The 18,536-nt window shown below is 33.4% G+C and overlaps 1 protein-coding gene across 29 annotated transcripts in view; it reads left to right on the forward strand.

Moving 5' to 3' along the window:
• LOC551259 (titin) overlaps positions 1 to 18,536 on the forward strand; it is a 206,043-nt gene that overhangs the window by 45,643 nt on the left and 141,864 nt on the right. For 23 of the 29 annotated variants that reach the window (XR_003305045.1, XR_003305046.1, XM_026441835.1 and 20 more), the window contains 11 exons: positions 217 to 403; positions 815 to 1,029; positions 1,596 to 1,880; positions 3,749 to 3,923; positions 11,574 to 11,917; positions 12,372 to 12,603; positions 12,909 to 13,106; positions 13,297 to 13,500; positions 13,582 to 13,745; positions 14,066 to 17,041; positions 17,686 to 17,905. Coding sequence is in view for 27 of the 29 variants with exons in the window: in XM_026441835.1 (XP_026297620.1) it covers positions 217 to 403; positions 815 to 1,029; positions 1,596 to 1,880; positions 3,749 to 3,923; positions 11,574 to 11,917; positions 12,372 to 12,603; positions 12,909 to 13,106; positions 13,297 to 13,500; positions 13,582 to 13,745; positions 14,066 to 17,041; positions 17,686 to 17,905 (5,200 nt within the window). In the remaining 2 variants the exon portion in view is untranslated. Of the gene's footprint in view, positions 1 to 216; positions 404 to 814; positions 1,030 to 1,595; positions 1,881 to 3,005; positions 3,124 to 3,748; positions 3,924 to 7,642; positions 7,786 to 11,573; positions 11,918 to 12,371; positions 12,604 to 12,908; positions 13,107 to 13,296; positions 13,501 to 13,581; positions 13,746 to 14,065; positions 17,042 to 17,685; positions 17,906 to 18,536 lie in introns of those variants that run through there. The other 6 variants (XM_026441822.1, XM_026441825.1, XM_026441809.1 and 3 more) reach the window with 5 other exon arrangements.

Below are 18,536 nucleotides of genomic sequence, written 5' to 3' on the forward strand. Positions count from 1 at the left end.
TTCAGATACTATAATATTCCATTAAAATTATTATTTTGAAAATTGGATTTCGTGTAATTTATTATATATTCATTATAGAAAGGTATTGAGATATTTCGAGAATTCGTTTTTTCGATATTTGCCGCAAAAAATAAACTTTAAATTTTCGAGAGAAATGTTATTATTGAATTATTCGTTGAATCTATTTTTATAACAGAATATTTGTTAAATCTGTTGGGACAGGTGATTTGGTATCACGACGATCAACCTGTAAAGGAATCGGCCGATTTCCAGTTGTTGTTCCAGGGTGACAAGTGTTCCTTGGTCATTCACGAAGCTTTCTTAGACGATGCTGGTGTGTACAAAGTAGTCGCCATTAATTCTGGCGGTGAAGCATCTAGTCAATGCACATTAACAGTGACACGTAAGTAATCATTGAGTAGATATTTAATAAATTTTAAAATTATCTTTATTACAATAATTGTAGATTTATTATTATATTTATCGTAAATTTTGATTATTAGTGATATTTAAAAATATCCATTCCTCAATGAAACGTAAATAATCCCTAAAAATACTTTAAACTGTTAAAAAAAGAACAAAGAACGAGGAAAGAATGATCATTGATGACGTGTATCAATTTTTTCTATTTGAAATATTTTTCAAGAAATAAATTTAAATTTAATTTTAATAACTCATACATTATAATTTTCAAAATTCGATCTACTAAGCTCATCAAACGAAATAATTATCCTTTACAAATTAAAAATTTCATACTCGTTTTAATCTTGTATAATTATTCAATCTCTGAATAAATAACGATAAAATATTTCAGCGGTTACTGTTTCGGAGAAATTGGATAGAGCGCGAACAGAGATCGAAGAAACATTCGTCGCGGGTTCGCCGCCAAGATTCGTCAAACTTCCGACCGATTCTCTCGTAGCGGAAGGCGAGACCGCCATTTTCGAATGCGCAGTGGTTGGAGAGCCGAAACCGGAACTGAGATGGTTCTCCGACAGTGGCGAAGTCACTGAGAATGAACGTATTCTGGTGAGTGTTCTCTGAAATAAAATTCATTAAATTCCTGCTTTTTCTTTTGTATTGTACGATTCGAAACAGATAACGTATGTTTATTATATAATTTAAAAATGAAAGAAGGATCGTATTCTTTAAAATTAGAAAAGTATGAATCATTCTAGAAAATATTTATTTTTACAGAATAAAATGAATACGTGGTAATTAATACATTAATCGAGTTTTAAAAAAATTTATCAATTTAAAATTTACGATCTATATATGAAAATCTTTTTATAAAAATACTATATTTGTTTGATACATATTATTTTTAAATTAATTTTTGACGAAAGTAAGAGATAAATAATAATTTATTCAATATATTCTTTAAAATATGCATTTGTTTTAACTATTATATCAGTATATATACAAAACTTTGGGAAATTAAAGGAAGTTCAAAATATTTTCAAAGAATTGAAAAGTGAAAAGGCAATAACATATTTATTTTCCACCATTCAAAATTTATTTTTCTTCGATCTCCAATGTTTTTCTTCTTTAACGGCAGTCGTTAAATCAATCGTAATTTTTGTTTCATCATTCAGATCCAGCGAAAGGAGGATGGAACGAGCATCCTGAAGATTTCTTCGGCGATTCCCGAGGATAAGGGAAATTACGTGGTCAAAGCGTTCAATGAACACGGAGAAGCGAAAGCTTTCGCTCGACTGGTCATCAGATCGTTGGGTGACTTTAGAAGAAAGGAAGAATTTGTAAAGATGGAGGAGAAACTGATTGCCCCCACGTTCAAGGAGAGATTCGAGGACAGAAGAGTGATGGAGGGTGTCTCCACGAAATTTGAGTGCATCGTGGTTGGAAAACCATCTCCAAAAGTAAGATATTATTATTCTTCCGTTCTATTTTCGATCGTGCAAATCATAATTATTAATAATGAGACACTTGGGTAAACAACAAATATATGTGGGATAAAAGAATATAGGATATAGGCGTAGAAAATAGATAATAGCTATATGGATGTGAATTGTATGCATAAGAAATAAGTTTGAAGCACAAGTATAAAGAATATAGAATATCTTTTAATTATTTATATTTTATATTAGAATGAATACTTATAAAAATAATTTCTATATATAAACATGGAAATTATTATTTCTTAATTCAATTTATCAACAAATATTGAGGCTCATAAAAAAGCCTTATATGTTTTATGTTTTTATTTAACAAATTTTGCTTCTAAAAAATTTTAATACAAAGGTACAAATATATAGCTATCATATTTTCGATGATATACAAATTAATACAACTGAGAATCTCTTTAATTACAAGCTGCTATAAAATTAATTATTTATCTTTACAATTTGTCACATTTATTTAGACAAAATAATAAACATTTCGATATCGATATCATTGCATCAATATTGACTATTATTTGACTATATATCATTCTCGATCGTAAAAAGAAAAATTATTTATCAATCAAAAGAGAAAACAAAACTTGACAGTAAATTAAACGAGGAAAGAATACAATCTTCCAAAGAAAGAAAATTCACAACAGTAAAAAAACAAGCAAAATCACACACAGAGACGTTGAAGTTTCTGTCAAGCAAACATTCTTGAGAAAAGAAAAACGATAATCTTCGAAACAGAAGAGATCGTACAATTCCACTTTACAAAATTTATCCACGAAACGAGCATCATGATACCATAATTTGGAAGCTTCGTAATCCGAATAAAACGATACCCAATAAAAACTTCAAACTCTTTGTCAAACAAACACGCATCACGTCACCAACCTTCAAAACACGCGTTCAAACTCGCACCAACGCGTTAAACGTCTCTAAACATTTCGCAATTACAGATCGATGAGCAATAATTATTCTATTAAATCGAATCGAGGCGTCTCGAATTTGTTGAATCGTTTTTCGAGGGAAGATGGGTCTCAGAGTTGGCCAGCCTGACAGGAGGTGGCCAACCAAGAGTAATTTCGTTAGCCTCCGGGTTATATTTAAACGGGAACAATGTACCTGATGTGGAAATTCGCGGGTGCAGCCGCGCCGCGAGGTTCTCCGCGAAATTTTCAGTGATAATCATAAGTTGAACAGGTATCGATATATCGTACGTGAACTTTCACCTTTGCGTCTTTTTATCTTTTGTCAAACAATTGTCGATTTTATTTCATAACAGGAAGATTTTTTTTTCTCTCTTTATTCGAAATATACTTTTCACAGAGTAAGAGAAATTAAGGAGTAATGGCAGGAGACATCTTTTTCGTGAAATTATTAGTAAATTTGTGTAGTACGTGCAGTATCGATAGAACTTCTCGTGGATATCGATCTTCTATGAGAAGTTGTACGTAGTTCGAAGATGTACGTGGAAACTGGTTTGTTCGTCGAGTACCATTTCGTGGAATTTTCTGTGCCACTCGTGGGTCGAGTATCGTAGTAGTTTATATTTCAGAATTTTGTGATGCAATCCGTTTGGAATACGTGCTCTCATTTGTAACTGTACGAGAACGCGTTCGATTTTATCTTCCTTAACTGTTTAATTTTATTTTCACGAAGTATTAAAAAAAGCTCTGAAATTTCTTTCGATTCAATTTGTGATTCGCAGTGACGATATTTGTTAATTATCGTTATGTAATGTATTTATTAATCGTGAAAATGTGTAATTTTACATACATATTTGGTACAATTATGGTACAAATATATCGGATATTAATTGATGTAGAATGTAATTTCAGATTCAATGGTTATTTAACGATCGCCCCGTCCACGGCAAGGACTTCTTGGTCTCGGTCAGCGGGGATCGACAAGTGCTGACGATTCCAGAGACCGGAAGTACGCATGCCGGTACGATTTCCTGCGTGGCCGAGAACGCTGCTGGAAAAGCGATTTGCAGTGCTCGTCTAGAGATCGGTAAGCAATTTATACTTAATCTAATTTAATCTCGAAAATCATTTCTTCAACTATTGTTTTTCATTAAAAACGAAAAATATTCTTTTTCGTTTATTATAATTTTTCTCTATCATCTCTATCATTTTGTTTCCCCACCTATTTTTCATTACCCATATTTTTACCATAATTATCTTGTTATTATTGTTTCTTCTCAATTTAATAATTTTTTTGTTTCTTTCGTACGCCTAACTTACATTAACTTATAAATACTCTTCCACGTGGACGAGTATCGCGCTTCTCTCTCGAAAATAAAAATAATACCAACACTCTATCTTTGAAATTTATGCTCGACTACAAATCAACAAATTCCACGATACAATATAGAAATATCCCCGATCTTTTCGCGGGAGACGATTACGATTTTTTTTTTTATTGCCAGCCGCAATTTACGGTAAATTGGTTAGCGCGCGTTGCCAAAATATCGGTCGAGACCGGCAACGGTGCCACGGAGTTATTAATACGCGTTTATCCAAGTCGAATGGCAGCTTCATTCACCAAGCTGGCCGATCTACGAGGCGCTGTCATAGCGAAAGCGAGATACCTCGATGATCGAGAAAGGGATGGATGGTTCACGTAGGCGCGGATAAGAGCAGCGGCGAGATGTTGCGACAGCGACGAACTATCTGAAATTCGACACCTCTCTCTCTCTCTTCTCCTGGCGTGAAAAATTAGCTCGACCACCCACGGCTTTGGAAATTCGGTTTCTTTTGTTGAGAGCAATTTTTTTTGATATCTCTTCCGTTTCCTCGGTTTTAGAATTTTTAATTTTCTTTCGTGTTGTGCTTCGATATTTTAATACGAATATTTTTCCCCAATTTTTCTTTATTTATAAATTCAGGGCCGCATTTATTCTTTACTTTTCTAGAAGGTTAAGCACGACATTTATTACCATCCATCAAATGTTGTATTTTTAAAAAAATTTAATATCCAAGTGCTTTTTTATCTTGCAAGTATAATTAGATTGTTTTTGATATTTTATATCCATAGAAAAATCGAATAAATTTAATTCTTTATATCTAAATCTTTGTTTTTCATTTTCTCTTTGCCGTGTTTATTTTAAATATAGTTTTCTTTCCGTCTAATTTTTTTTTTTAAATATTTTCTACGCATTACATTTATCTTTCAAAATAATGTTTTATCTTCTCACGGGAAATAACTTTTCTATCGAAATAACATGAGCGAACGGTAGCGCCATTCTTCTTCTCGGCTCGTGCGTGGACCGAAATGGTAAATATTGGTTTCCGTTTCGCCATCGAGTAAACTCTTTTCGACGGGGTACGCCCGTATCCCATGATCCATTACCGCGAACCAGCCTGTAATATAGAAGGGAGGGTCTTATTTTTAACCAGGGCGACTAAACAAACTCTTTTCTCTTCTTTCACCGACGAAAAGTCACTTTGAGTCACGACTAATATTAGGTCGGTGCACATGCCGCGGCAATTAAATCTGACGTTTCTACGCCCACCTGTACGTGTCCATGTAGAACACGATCCGTGTAGAAACATTAGTCTGCCCGATCGACTCGCTTTACTCCTGATTTTATAACGTATGCTCCGCAAATTATCCGTGAAATCCGTGATTTTTGCAATATTCACAGTTTCGTGAAGATAATGACTTCGATTCGATTGATTTTTCCTTCTTTCAAAGTGCTAGTTTCAAATTGACATGTATATCTGACAGTGAGAGAGTTTTTTGATCGAGTTTTATTGAGTGATTAGAGTTTTGCATGCTCTATAGGAGCATGGTGTACAAGTGAGAATAAGAAAAACGTGTTTTATATAAATTTGTTAGTATGATTTGTTATTAAACAAATTTGTTATAAACAAATATTGAACGCATATTTTTATTTGTTTCATGCTCTCTAATGCAATAGCAGGATTCACTGCTATATTCAGATTCAGATTACTTTAATATCGTCCTATAATTTTGCAATAAAGCATTTATACACAAATTTTTGTATAAATAACTTTTTTTTTAATTTTCATATGTAATTCACATGTTTCCAAAATTTGGCAAAATAGTGGCCAAAACATTCTATGCATGCAATCTGTTATATAAACATTCATATGTACATTCTCACTCAAAAATTGTTGTACTGTTCATTTAAAATAGGTAAAATTTAAGTAGCTATTAGATGTGAAGAAATATTTTTCTAATAATTAATTGTGTAATTCTCTGTGATAATTTTATGAAAATATTCATCCAACTTAATGCTTATAATCTCCAGCAAATATCTATCATCCTGTAATACTTTTGAGTAAGTGTATACAGATCATTGATCTATGATAAACAAACTTGTGTTTGTGTATTGCATATTTTATAATGATATTATTTCATAATTTTGTTATTTATTATGAGTTATTTATTACCAGTAAGAAGTATTTTATTAATTTCTTTTTAAGATTTTAGATTTTATATTTTTAAAAGAATTCTAATTCTTTTTTCTTTTTCTTAAATTTTTGATTCCGATTTTGATATAGAAAATGTTAGATTCTAAATCCTTCAATAATGTACATAGTTTTGTACGAATATATGTATTTCTCTTTATACTTTAGTTATTATCGATAACATAAGAGTAACGATTGTTTCACGTGGATCACATTGAACTCTTAATATTTAGAAAGTTTATGCTTATGAATCAGGATTAATTTCTGTAATGTAAACAGTCAATGTTACTGAATTAGTAGCAACGTGACCATCAAACTGCTAGTGTACCTCCAAAGTTTGAACTCCAGAAATAACATCATTATGGTTCAGTCTGATTCAACATTCCAAAGGAAAACATAAGGATGAATTTAACATCCAAGAATATATCATATCATTTGTTATTGTATTTTTCATTAATCTAACTGTTTTGAACATTTTATCATGAAAATTGAAGGAACTTTTAAGTTAAAATATTTGATTATTATAAAACATTATTATTTTTTAATGAGATATCGTTCCATTTATCTCCAAAAATAACAAGATTAAATCATACAGAACTTAATTTTTTAACAGGGATTAAAAAAATGTTGACAAATTCTAATGCAAAATCTTTATTAAAAATTGTAACATTACTTCAACGAAATTATTTATTTTTAAAACAGACATATAATCTACTCTTTCAATTTATCAATATTTATCTTTTATATAAAATCTTCAGATAATATAAATAACAAAATTAAAAAGTGTATACAATGTATGAACCTTGCCAATTCTTAAAACACTTTAATGAATTAAATTTCCTTTAATAAACATATTATAATACATTATTAAAATACGTATAAATAATCTAAATGCACATCTAATTAATTCATAAAACCGTGACGAAAATTGAAATTAGACAAATTAAAAATACAACGAAATTCATTCACCCTTCCTTCTTTCCCAAAATTTCATCAAGGATAAAAACACACAATTCTCCTATTACCAATACAAAAATCTCCTTCCAAATTATCAACGAAATCACTTGAACGAAATGCACCATCCCCTCGAGGACAGGTCAGGTCCATTCGATTTCCGTGTTCTCTTAGCCCCCGTGTGACGAAGAGGAGGCCTGTCTCTCCCTTTCTCTCCCTCTCCCTCCTTCCCTCCCTCTCTCTCTGTCTCTCTCTCTTTCTCGGTCTGTGCACACACGCATAAAGCGCGTTATTTTTGTCGACACGAATACCCGGCGCGTAGCCTAGTCCAGAGTCGCTAACCCAGGGAATTCGAGCGCGTCTTCTTCGGGGAGCCTCGCTCCTATCGTGCCCATTCGACTCGACCATCGACTCACCCCATAAATCGACACGAGATTTGTTCGAGCCGCGGGTGATTTACGAATCTAGAACTTGTGCTCAAGGTAAATGGAACGAGGAGTTTGTGATCGGTTTGTGATGTTTCGAGTGTAGTTTAAATCGTCGCAATTTTTGGTCAATTTTAGATCAAAAATTATAATTAATCTTGGACTTTTGGTGATTTAATTTGTAAATATTGTAATATTTATTAATATAGTGTTTAAGGTTGATCAGAAAAATATAAGAATATTGTGATAATTTATAAAAGAAAATAATATTGTTATTATAGAATTATATATAATCGTTGAATACATATTTATTATATGTTTTAATCAAAATATATTTTAAAAATTTTACTAGCAGGTCAAAATATATTATAACTTTATAGGAGATTAACTATTGCAAATTTAGAACGAGTTTATCTCTCTCTATATAGAGAATTTTGCCAAGTCTTCTTTTTTCTTTCTGAATTTTTAATTCAACAATTATTAAATTTATTCGCAAAAGCTTTCATCAAATTTATTCGAAACTCGAATTTAATCTAATCCTTTTCACGTTGAAACAGGTGACCGTAATTCGAAATGTCATTCGAAATCCGGATTAATAAATCGGATGTCCCGGTGGATTTCGATCTCGTCTGCTAGGTGAACTATTTCTGTCTTTGATTCGCGGGCAAGGTATTTTCTCTGCCCGCGCGAAGGGTTCCTACAGAAAAAACAGGCGATACGAGTTCAAATACACAATTTTTACGATCTTTCAAAATGGATAAAGTTCGAAAATCGTGTAATTTTTCCAATTTCTCAGAGACAGAGAAAGAGAGAGAAAAAAGAGAGAAAGAGAGAAGTTCAACGATGAACGCGAGGGAATAAATTTTAGATCCTCCGTAAATAACGCTTTCGCTGGACCAATGACTTGAACTCGGATGTTTCGTGATTTCGTATATAAATTCAGGACGAGTTGTGCCGAATTTTCGCGGTCCAGATATGTCGGGATGAATTCTCGGTTCGAGAGTATCGCTTTTTGGTTCTTGGCCAATATACACACACTTCTTTCGATTAGCGTGAAACTTGTTGCAAATTTTAATCAATTCTTTCTTTAGGAATAAGTTAAGTGTGTTAGCAAACTATTTTAATTTATTTATTTTAATATAAATTAATTAAAGTTGGAAAAATTTTTATTCGTGTTTTTTTATTAATCATAATTGAAAAAAGAATGCAATGATTGTTAAAAAATTCATTTTATCAATTTATAAGTGGAATTATAAATACGGATAATAGTTATAAATTTATATATTTTTCATTAAATATACATATATTTGTTTCTTCGTGTACCAAAAATTTAATTTTTATAACATCACAGATATGTATGAATAACAATACTATTTTATTTGAACGAGCAAAATTTAAAGAGATAAAAATAAGATAAAAATAAGATAAAAATTTTAACATTTTGTTTTTCATTTTGGTAATAATATTTATTAATAGTATAACAATAGTATAATTCTTTCTTTGTGTAGTATAATATATAAATATACATGTATTAGTAATTCTTTTTCTCTCAGATCTAAGAGTTTATCTTAGATCAAATTAATGCAAATAAATTAAATTAGCAAAGCAGCATTAAATTTCATTATAAATACAATCTTATAGAATCACAATTTTCTAAGTGTAATTTAATATTACAAAAGAAAATATTAGCTCGTATCTAACTTATTTGTAATAGAGTCTCATTCATTTTTAATAACCGTATGAAACTAAACTGCTTCTTTCTTTGAAGAAAAATACGAGATCGAGGTCATTCTTATTATCTCAAAATTTCAAAGGAATAAATTTCCATTAAAAAAAAAAAAAAAAGAATTAGTACTCTCCATAACCATGCCCATAAAACACGCGATTCTCATTAAGATTCTTCGATGTTTCTTTCGTTTACACGCCAATTACACCTTTTTCCTATCTTTCGAAAAAAAAGAGAAAGGTGTGAAGATATTTCTAAAAGGGGATCGAAGACCTATTCCCACGTTCGACACGACTTTTTTCATTCGCTCACGCTTTGACTAACGTCTACGAATCCTCGTAGTTCCGTTTCCGGTTGCCGCTCAGAATCGAATAGGCGCGGAATTTCTGCAGGGTAATTTCTTGTTGCACCATCCACGCGGATTCCAATTCGACGATTCTAATGTGGCATTAAAACGGGCCAACTATTAATACATCCATGATTCAATATATTAATGTGACTCGATTTGCGAACATTTGTGATTTTCGATCGATATATTTACATCGCTTTTTTAATAATAATTTTAATAATAAAGAAGAGAGTTCTTTGTAGTCTTATAAAAATTCTGGGTTCTTTTCAATTATATAAATTGATGCATTGTAATTTTTTTTTCTTGTTAATTTATATTATTAAAAATTCTTTTTCAATCAGTTAAGGAGAATTTTAAGATAATTCTGGCTTTTGTCTTTTTTGGAGATTGAGATAAATTAGAACTTTTTTCATTATTTTAGCTTAATAATATGTATAATGATTAATTTCTCAAATAGGTAATGCAGTAAGATTCAAGTTTAAAATTCTCAAAATAGTAAAAAATATTTAAAAAGTTATAATATGAATTTATTATTCTATTTTCTAACAGAAAGTTAAAAATTAATGTCTTGCTTTGAATATTTTTCAAAAATCATGACAAAAATAAAAATTGATCAAAATCCACCAATTTAAAGTATTCAAAGAAATATTCAATATTTTTTTAATGACCTTTTGTTCCTGTCTTTATAACATGGTATAATATATTTGTGTATTTCACACGACTTGTTTTTTTTCTTTTGACAAATGTGCTCCATTTTGTTGAGTGAAATTATATTTGGTATGCGTGCCTTCCTTCGATGCCAAGTTGTCCGGAGTTTAGGTTGACCGGAGAACGTGAATGAAATTCGGGGCATTTTTCGATGACATTCGTCTTGTGCCTTATATATTTTAAACCTCTTTATGCTCCACGTTTACTTTGTAGCTAAGTTATTTTCATACGATTTGTTGTGTAATGATCTTGGACTATAAAATCACACTAATTGCAATAATTGATTATAATTGATTTTTTATACTTCTATTTCTTATTTGTTTAATAGTGTTGTTATTTTTAATAATTATTTCATTTTTTATTACTTTAAATTATTATATTTAAGATATTTTGCAAATATATTTACTAGATATTATACAATCAAAATATTAATCAAAGATTAAATCCATTATTTTTTCATTCATTACTATAATTACATAAATTCTATGTGTATACAGAAATTATAGTTTTATTCTGATGAAATCGGTTAATAAGACAAATACTTATAAAATATTTAATTATACATATATTTTTATATCATATATTTTATTGAATTATTGTATTATAGTTTATATATTATAAATATTTATTATTTTTATGAAACAAATAATAATTAATATCTATCTTATCTTAACAATAAAATAGCAAATTTTTCTATGAGATCATTTTTGGCATGACAACTCAATGATTCAATGATTCACTTCTTTCACGTGACACTTTATATATTCAATAATATATATAGTCAATAAATCAAAAGCAGAAAAAAAAATAAAATCAAACTTGGCCTAAATTAACAAATTAAATATAAAAAAATAATAATTGTCCATTTTAAATTAATTACATAGACACCATTACTGGTTCCATACGTAGACTAACTAAAATTCACACGCAACTTCCTTTTTCCGGATGGCAAAGAGCTGACGAACCCCCTGACTCTTAGAGCCACACTTAGTCTCACAGTTAAAAAAAGAAGAAAGAATCAGAGGGCGATCTATTGATATCCGAATTAATCATGCTCGTCAGGTGGCAGGTCAGTGGAGGAGGTGAGAAAAGTTGGGGAAAAGAGGGTGGTCGACTTAGTCGAAAGATCGCCCGCCGACGAAATGCACGCAGCGAGCAGCAGCGAGAAACACTTCTCCTCGGAGAAGTCCGAGGGCGAGGGGGAGAGCCAGGTGTTGACCAAGATGTCGCAGACCATCACCGAGTCCACGACCACCCACAAGACGACCAAGAAGGAGTACATCTCATCTACTACGTCCTCCACCTTGTCGAAACCTGGACAGGAACCCACCAGCGTGTCCGTGAAGACTACTGTACATAGCACGGAACAATCGTCCTCGGAGAATGGAGCGCCTCCTGTTGTGCAGGTTTGTTAATTTTAAAGTATACAATAAATAAAATAGGAATGTTTCAATATTAATTTCGTGTAATAATTATTTGAATTTTAATTAAAAAATTTTTAAAAATTGTAAGTAGATTGTACGAAATAGTAATATTGGATTTTCAATCGAAGCAGTTGTGAAATTTTTGTGGATATCTAAATTAAAATAAAATGAGAATATATATAATAATTATTTTTAATAAAAGTAATTTAAAAGATTTATAAGAAGGAAATTCAATATTCTGTTTGTGCATCGTTAAATTTTGTTTTAATGTATAACAAGATATAAATTTCTTTTCTTTTCAAGTAAAAAGGATAAGAATAGTTTATTTTGTGAATTCTATTATTTTTGAAAAATATACAATCTGTGATTGGCAAAGAAATATATATATATATTTTGAAGAGGAATATCGACGATGAATGTTACTTTGTTTGAACAGTCGTACAAAGTCGAGGAACACGAAAAGATCATTCAAGACCAACCAGGCGAGATTCGTCAAGAAAAAACAGTGGTGGTATCTCAAGACGAGGAAGGGATTAAACAAAGGGATGTCAAAGCTGCGCAAATATCGAAACCAACCAGAAAATCGACTGCGCCGAGATTCGTTTCGCCTCTCACAGGGATGATCGTGGATCAGGGCACTGATATTATCCTCGAAGGAATTATCGATGGTAAAAAAAAAAAAAAAATAAGAATCATATTCTCTTAACTTGTGATAATAATTATATATATAAAAAAAAAAGTATATCGTAAATATATACAAATCTTAATTCATAAATCACCTCAGGAAATTTTATATTTCACTATTATATAATTAAAATGTGGAAGAATCATCTTGCATTAATTAATTAATATGATTATTTTTAATTTTGAACTAATATAATTTTCTCTAATTACATTGAAAAATAAAAATGGATTTAACGGATTAAGTTTGGCAAGTTGAATGATAAATTAGGAAATTTTATTTCAATTACAGGATTTCCTCAACCTTCAATTAGCTGGTCGAAGAACGGGCAAGAACTGAAAACGAAAGATGGAATAACGATCACTTACGCTCATAATCATGTCCGTTTGGAACTGAAGAAAGTAAATGTTAAGGACGCGGGACGATACACTTGCACGGCGAGCAACGAAGTCGGTTCTGCTAGTAGCACAGCCGATCTTGTCGTAAAAAGTATACAATTTTATGATTACGTACTTTCAATTGAAAGAAATCTTATTAAAGAATTTTAAAAATATTTCTATCTTAATATTTTGAACTTGAACTTATTTTTTGATCTAATTTATCGATAAATTTATTCTTTTTATTATTTCAATTTAATTTAATTTCTGCAACATGATTAATGTTATCCCATAAATTTCAGAAACGATATTCCCGCCGGTATTTGGCAGAAGATTGCAAGCTCAAGTTGTGAAACGTGGAGAACGAGTGAACATGGAGGTAGAAATCACAGGAACGCCGGAACCCACGGTTACATGGTTCAAGGACGATGTCCCTATCAAAGAACGTCCACCTGAATTGAGGATTAAACAGCAAGGAAATTGTTACATGCTCATTATCGACAAAGGTAATTTCTGTCTTTAAAAAGTTATTATTATTTACGTTGACAATTTTAAAGTTATTAATTTTAAATGAAATGGATTTTTAGCTGAAAAAGCGCATGCAGGAAAATATATGGTTCGAGCAACAAATGCCGGTGGTGAAGCCCAAAGTATAGCAGACTTTGCTGTCTTCGAGCCAACGCCTGATACTATGACAGAAGTTCATAAAACTGTTATTTACGAGAATGTGCAAGACAAGAAAGTCACTCAGGTAATTATTTCCTCTGATTAATTAATCTTTCAATAAAAATTTCCAATATTTCTCGATATAAAATTCAATATAATTAATTTTCTAATAAAAAAAAAAGAAAGATTCGAGTCAACTTTGTATTTCCAAATATAGAATACAATCTTTAAATTAATATTTAATTTGAAATAAAACAAACAACTATAAATGTAAGATCAAATCCCTCTAATTATTTACAAAAAAAACTAACAAAACTCGAATGCAATAATTAAAAATCCACAATAATAAATTTTATTAAAATTTTCAATACGAGGCAAAGTATAAAGCACTGTATTCGTATTTAGTCCGACGAAAAGAAGAAAGAGGTTCCTTCTAGCAAACTTCCTCCATCAACGACAATTCAACAGATTCCGCCGTTAAAAACGACACCTATTGTGTCATCCACTTCGATATCGGAAACGACCAAAACCGTAGAAAAGATAGAGGAGCCGGAAAGCAGGATGAGTCGTTCGGAAACAATCTCGTCCACGGTCGAATCACATCAATCGCAATCAAAATCGGAGCAAAAGTTCCACATGAAGCTGGAGCACAAGACGCCAATCATACCGGAGCCAAGGAAGGAAGAAAAGATGGTAACGAGGGAAGTGATTCGCGAAGAAGTCGAGAAGAAAGGCGCCGAGCCGAAGGCTACAGTGATCGAGGAGAGGACGAAGATCGAGAACGAAAATATAGAAACATCGACGATAGCCAAAAAGGATGCATTGAGTTTCTTCGAATCGATGACGAAGGAAACGGAAACTACGCCTAAAGGTCCCAAAGAGATGATTAAATTAGTGGACGATGCTGATGGGCACGAAGTGAAGGTTGGAAAATTGACGAAGAACTACGAAAGATCCACTACGTTCCAAGAGGTAAAGAAACCTGAACCGAAACCTGCGGAGATTCAAACGACAAAGAAAGCTGTCCACGAGATATTCACGAAATTGGAGCAAGGGAGTACAGCTTCTCGTGGAATTGACAATAAACTGTTCGATTTTCCGTACGAGCCGTACAAGCCACCTTCAGAGATCAAGAAGACAGTCGTGGAAGAAACAGTTAGCTCAGGATCGTCATCCGTTCAAGGATCTCTGATAATGTCGTCAAAAATGGAGAGCAAAGTGGAAAGTAAAATGGAAAGCAAGTCAGAATTATTGGAGGGTTTTAATTTGGTGCCAGAGCCTCCACCGGAAATTGGTTACATGCCGAAGCCGGAAGAATTAAAAAAAAAACGCCCTGAAGTGTCGATTAAGGCTAAACAGCTCCAAGAATCCTTTGATAGAACCCTGTCCCCGATAGATGCGCCTGTTGGCGGTGTGAAGATTTTCCCCACGCCTTCTCCAAAAGTGGCCCCAATGTTTTCCATGCCACCATCATCCTTTGAGCTCGAGAAGAAAGAGGTAGTCGAGGAGCCTTGCGTGAGAAAGGAAATCCACGAGAAAAGGGACTACGTGTCTTCGTTCAGAGCTATGTCTCCTAGCAGACCTTGGTCATCGTCGTCTGACGTGGAAACCAGATCGCATGTATCTACTGATCTGTCAGAATACAGGTGTCACTCTGCAGCGTCGAGTCATCAAGAGATACTCAGATCTACGTCGCCAAGACCATCGGCTGACGCCTTGGCTATGGAGAAATCCTGGGCAAAGAAGTGTGCCGAGTCTAGTCGGAAATCGTGGCCTCCGCAGGAAGAGTCGAAATTCAAGCAAGAATGGCAATCCCCTGGTGAAGAGTACAAGAGTTCGTCGAAGGAGTTTAGGAAGGAAGTCGAAGAGACGCCTGAAGGCGGTATCAGAAAGACCAGCATGGAATCGTCCAGCACGACTGAGAGGCGATCCTGGAGTTCGAAACAGGAATCGATGGAGAAGATCGAATCGAAGAGAGCTCCATCACCACTAAAAACGCAACCGATCATCTACAACGCGGAAACAATTAAAGTAGATCACGTGGTGAACAAGATGGAAGAGAAATCTCTGTATGAGAAGTACACTAGTGAGAGCGACATTAAGAAGCTGGAAAAGTCTGAAAAGTTCGAAGAAAAATATTCGAAAAAATGGACAAGCTCAGATGATTTAAAAGCTCCTGGTCTTGTCAGAAGTGTGGAACCACCTAAAAGACCCGTGATTCAATTGTACCATCTTACTCCACCTAGTGAGCAAATTATTTTAGAACCTGGCCCACCTCCGGAAATCGGATATATTCCAGCACCAGTAGTCAAAGAGAAGAAGATCGAGAAGATAGAAAAGAACTTGGAAGTATCGTTGGAGCATCAGCCAGCTAAGATCCCTCCAGGAGGAATCAGAACTATTCCTCCTGTGCCGAAAAAGGAGGAACCTCCAGCGTTGCCTCCGAAAGACGTCAAAATGACTCCACCACCGATTCCAGCCAAACAACCTACACCTATCGAACCTCTGGAACCATTTCCATTCAAGCCTTCTCCTTCATCTGCACCGATGAAGAAGGTGCCTCCCCCACCAACTCCTACGAAATTCGTCAAAGGAAGTTTCACCCAGGAAAGCGACTACGAATCGGACATGGACGGTCACATGAAAGCAAAATGGAGGCCGTACGAGAGTGACAGCGAGGAGCCACGTTACAGAAGAGTTCAAGCTCCAGTGCCTAAGCCAAGCAGACCTAGATCGACCGAGCCTGAACCACTTCCTCCCTCTAAATTCGAGGTGCCACCATCGACTGTAGGTCCACCTAGACCGGTGATCACCAAGGAGCAACAGGAAAAAGTGTGCAAGAAGACTATCGCCACCACTGTCAAGAGGCAAGAGAGAGAGATAAAACAGCAGCAACAAAAGTTCCAAGTGGGTCAACCGCCTGCTATCGAATTGAAACCAGGCTCTCCACCTATCTACGTCCAACCAGTGAAGAGTCCAACTCCAAAGAGTCCACCTGTGAAAAAGCCAGAATCTCCTAAATTCAAGGTGAAAACGTTCCAACAGGAAAGTGGTTACATGGCAGACACGGATGAGCCTTTCCAACAGAAGTCATCGATTCAATCAGTGCAGAAAAGTTTTGGCAAACACGAATCTTCATCATCCATGACCTCGCACACGGAATCTCGCACATCGTATTCGGAAAGTCGATCGGAATATTTCGAGAGCAAAAGTTACGACAGCCGACAACAGCAACAACAGAAGAAAGAATCGTTCATCGCGCCACCCGCTCCCTTGATTACGAAACAACCCGTACAACCACCGGTTCAACAACAACGTAGTTCGTTCGTTGAGAAGAGCTACATATCTTCCACGTCTCCATCGAGATTCAGTTCCACGAAGGTTCGAGAAGTGTGTTTGCACCGTTTGATCTACATAGAGGGCAGTGTGATCGGAGTAGATTTGTTTGGAACGAAGAAGAACGGTTCTTTGTTTAATCGAATGAAGTGATGCGTCTAACAAATGTCGTTTTTTTTTAATTTTTTGTGTTAAGCTAATTTTTGTAATGTCGTGCACTTTTAACCAATTTATTTATACACATACACACGAAAAGTTAAATATATAGTTCTGTTGCTTTAATCAGTTCTCAATCGGTAGATATTTTGATTATTTATTAAAATGAAATTTATATTAGAATATTAATTTTAACAGAATTCTGAAATTGTTCTGAGATACGTATTTTTTATTCTATAATAATTTCCAATGCTTTGCTTAAGTTTCTTATTATTCGAGATGGATATTCTAAGTTTTGAATGCCTCCATTTTATTTCGCATATATAAATTCAATATGGCGATATATTTCATACTGAAACTTACATAATAAAAAATTAAAATATAGAAAATAATAGATAAAATATTTCTAAAATTAGTTGTGCAAAAACTGATTGAGAACTAATTGTGTGTTTTTGTGTTTTTCGTTACTGTTTACTATTTTGTGAACGATTGAAATGTATTTACATCAAAATAACATCTTTAATTTTTTCCAGGAAACTATTTATACCACGGATCAATCGCACAAGAAGTTAGAGACAACGAAAAAAATTCTGCCGCCCTCTCCGAGTCCTTCCAAATTCGTGAAGGGCGAATTTCGCGAAAGCGACTACGAGAGCGACTACGACGGCAGAATACCACCCCTTTGGAAACCGCGAGGCTATGAAAGCGACGACCAATCTTTCAGATCCGTGAAACCGAATCTCGCTGGTCCAGGTATTTATAAATCCTGACGTAAACAAGAACTTCCTCTTACGATTATTATTGAATACACTCGAATTTATTAAAAATTGTGCATAGTATCAATCACACTAGTAGTTCTTTTTTCCATAAATACCATATAAAGTTACGTCTACACTAAGTAACGAAATCTTTTGTATAAGAAAATGTATGTAAAATTTTAATTATAAATGAAATGTGTATAATTCGTATTGACTGAAACAAAAAGTTATCAAAAATTAATTCAAAATATGTTGTGTTAAATAATATATTTCTGCATTTCTGAAATTATTACAAGAGTATCCAAATTACAATTATAAATGATATTATAAAATAATAGTATTTTGTTATTTGGTGTAAACGAAGTTTAACATTTATAAAACATTGGTTATGGGAAATGTCAAAATAAGAATTGCTTTCCAACAGCGTCAAACAGAACACAATCGACTGGCCAATATCGATGGGTCTCTCACTCTTTACGACTTTTTTCCAGCTTACAACAAGTAGTCCTCCTGGCAAGCTTTCTTCCCTTCTCGTTGTTTACCTCGCAAGACAAGTTCTCCTCTCTTCCTGCTTCGCTTGCTTCTCTCTTTTCTTCTCGGCCACTCGAAGTACGTACTTTGTGTAC

The sequence above is a fragment of the Apis mellifera genome, linkage group LG7 (assembly GCF_003254395.2).
Source record: "Apis mellifera strain DH4 linkage group LG7, Amel_HAv3.1, whole genome shotgun sequence".
Taxonomy (NCBI): domain Eukaryota; kingdom Metazoa; phylum Arthropoda; class Insecta; order Hymenoptera; family Apidae; genus Apis; species Apis mellifera.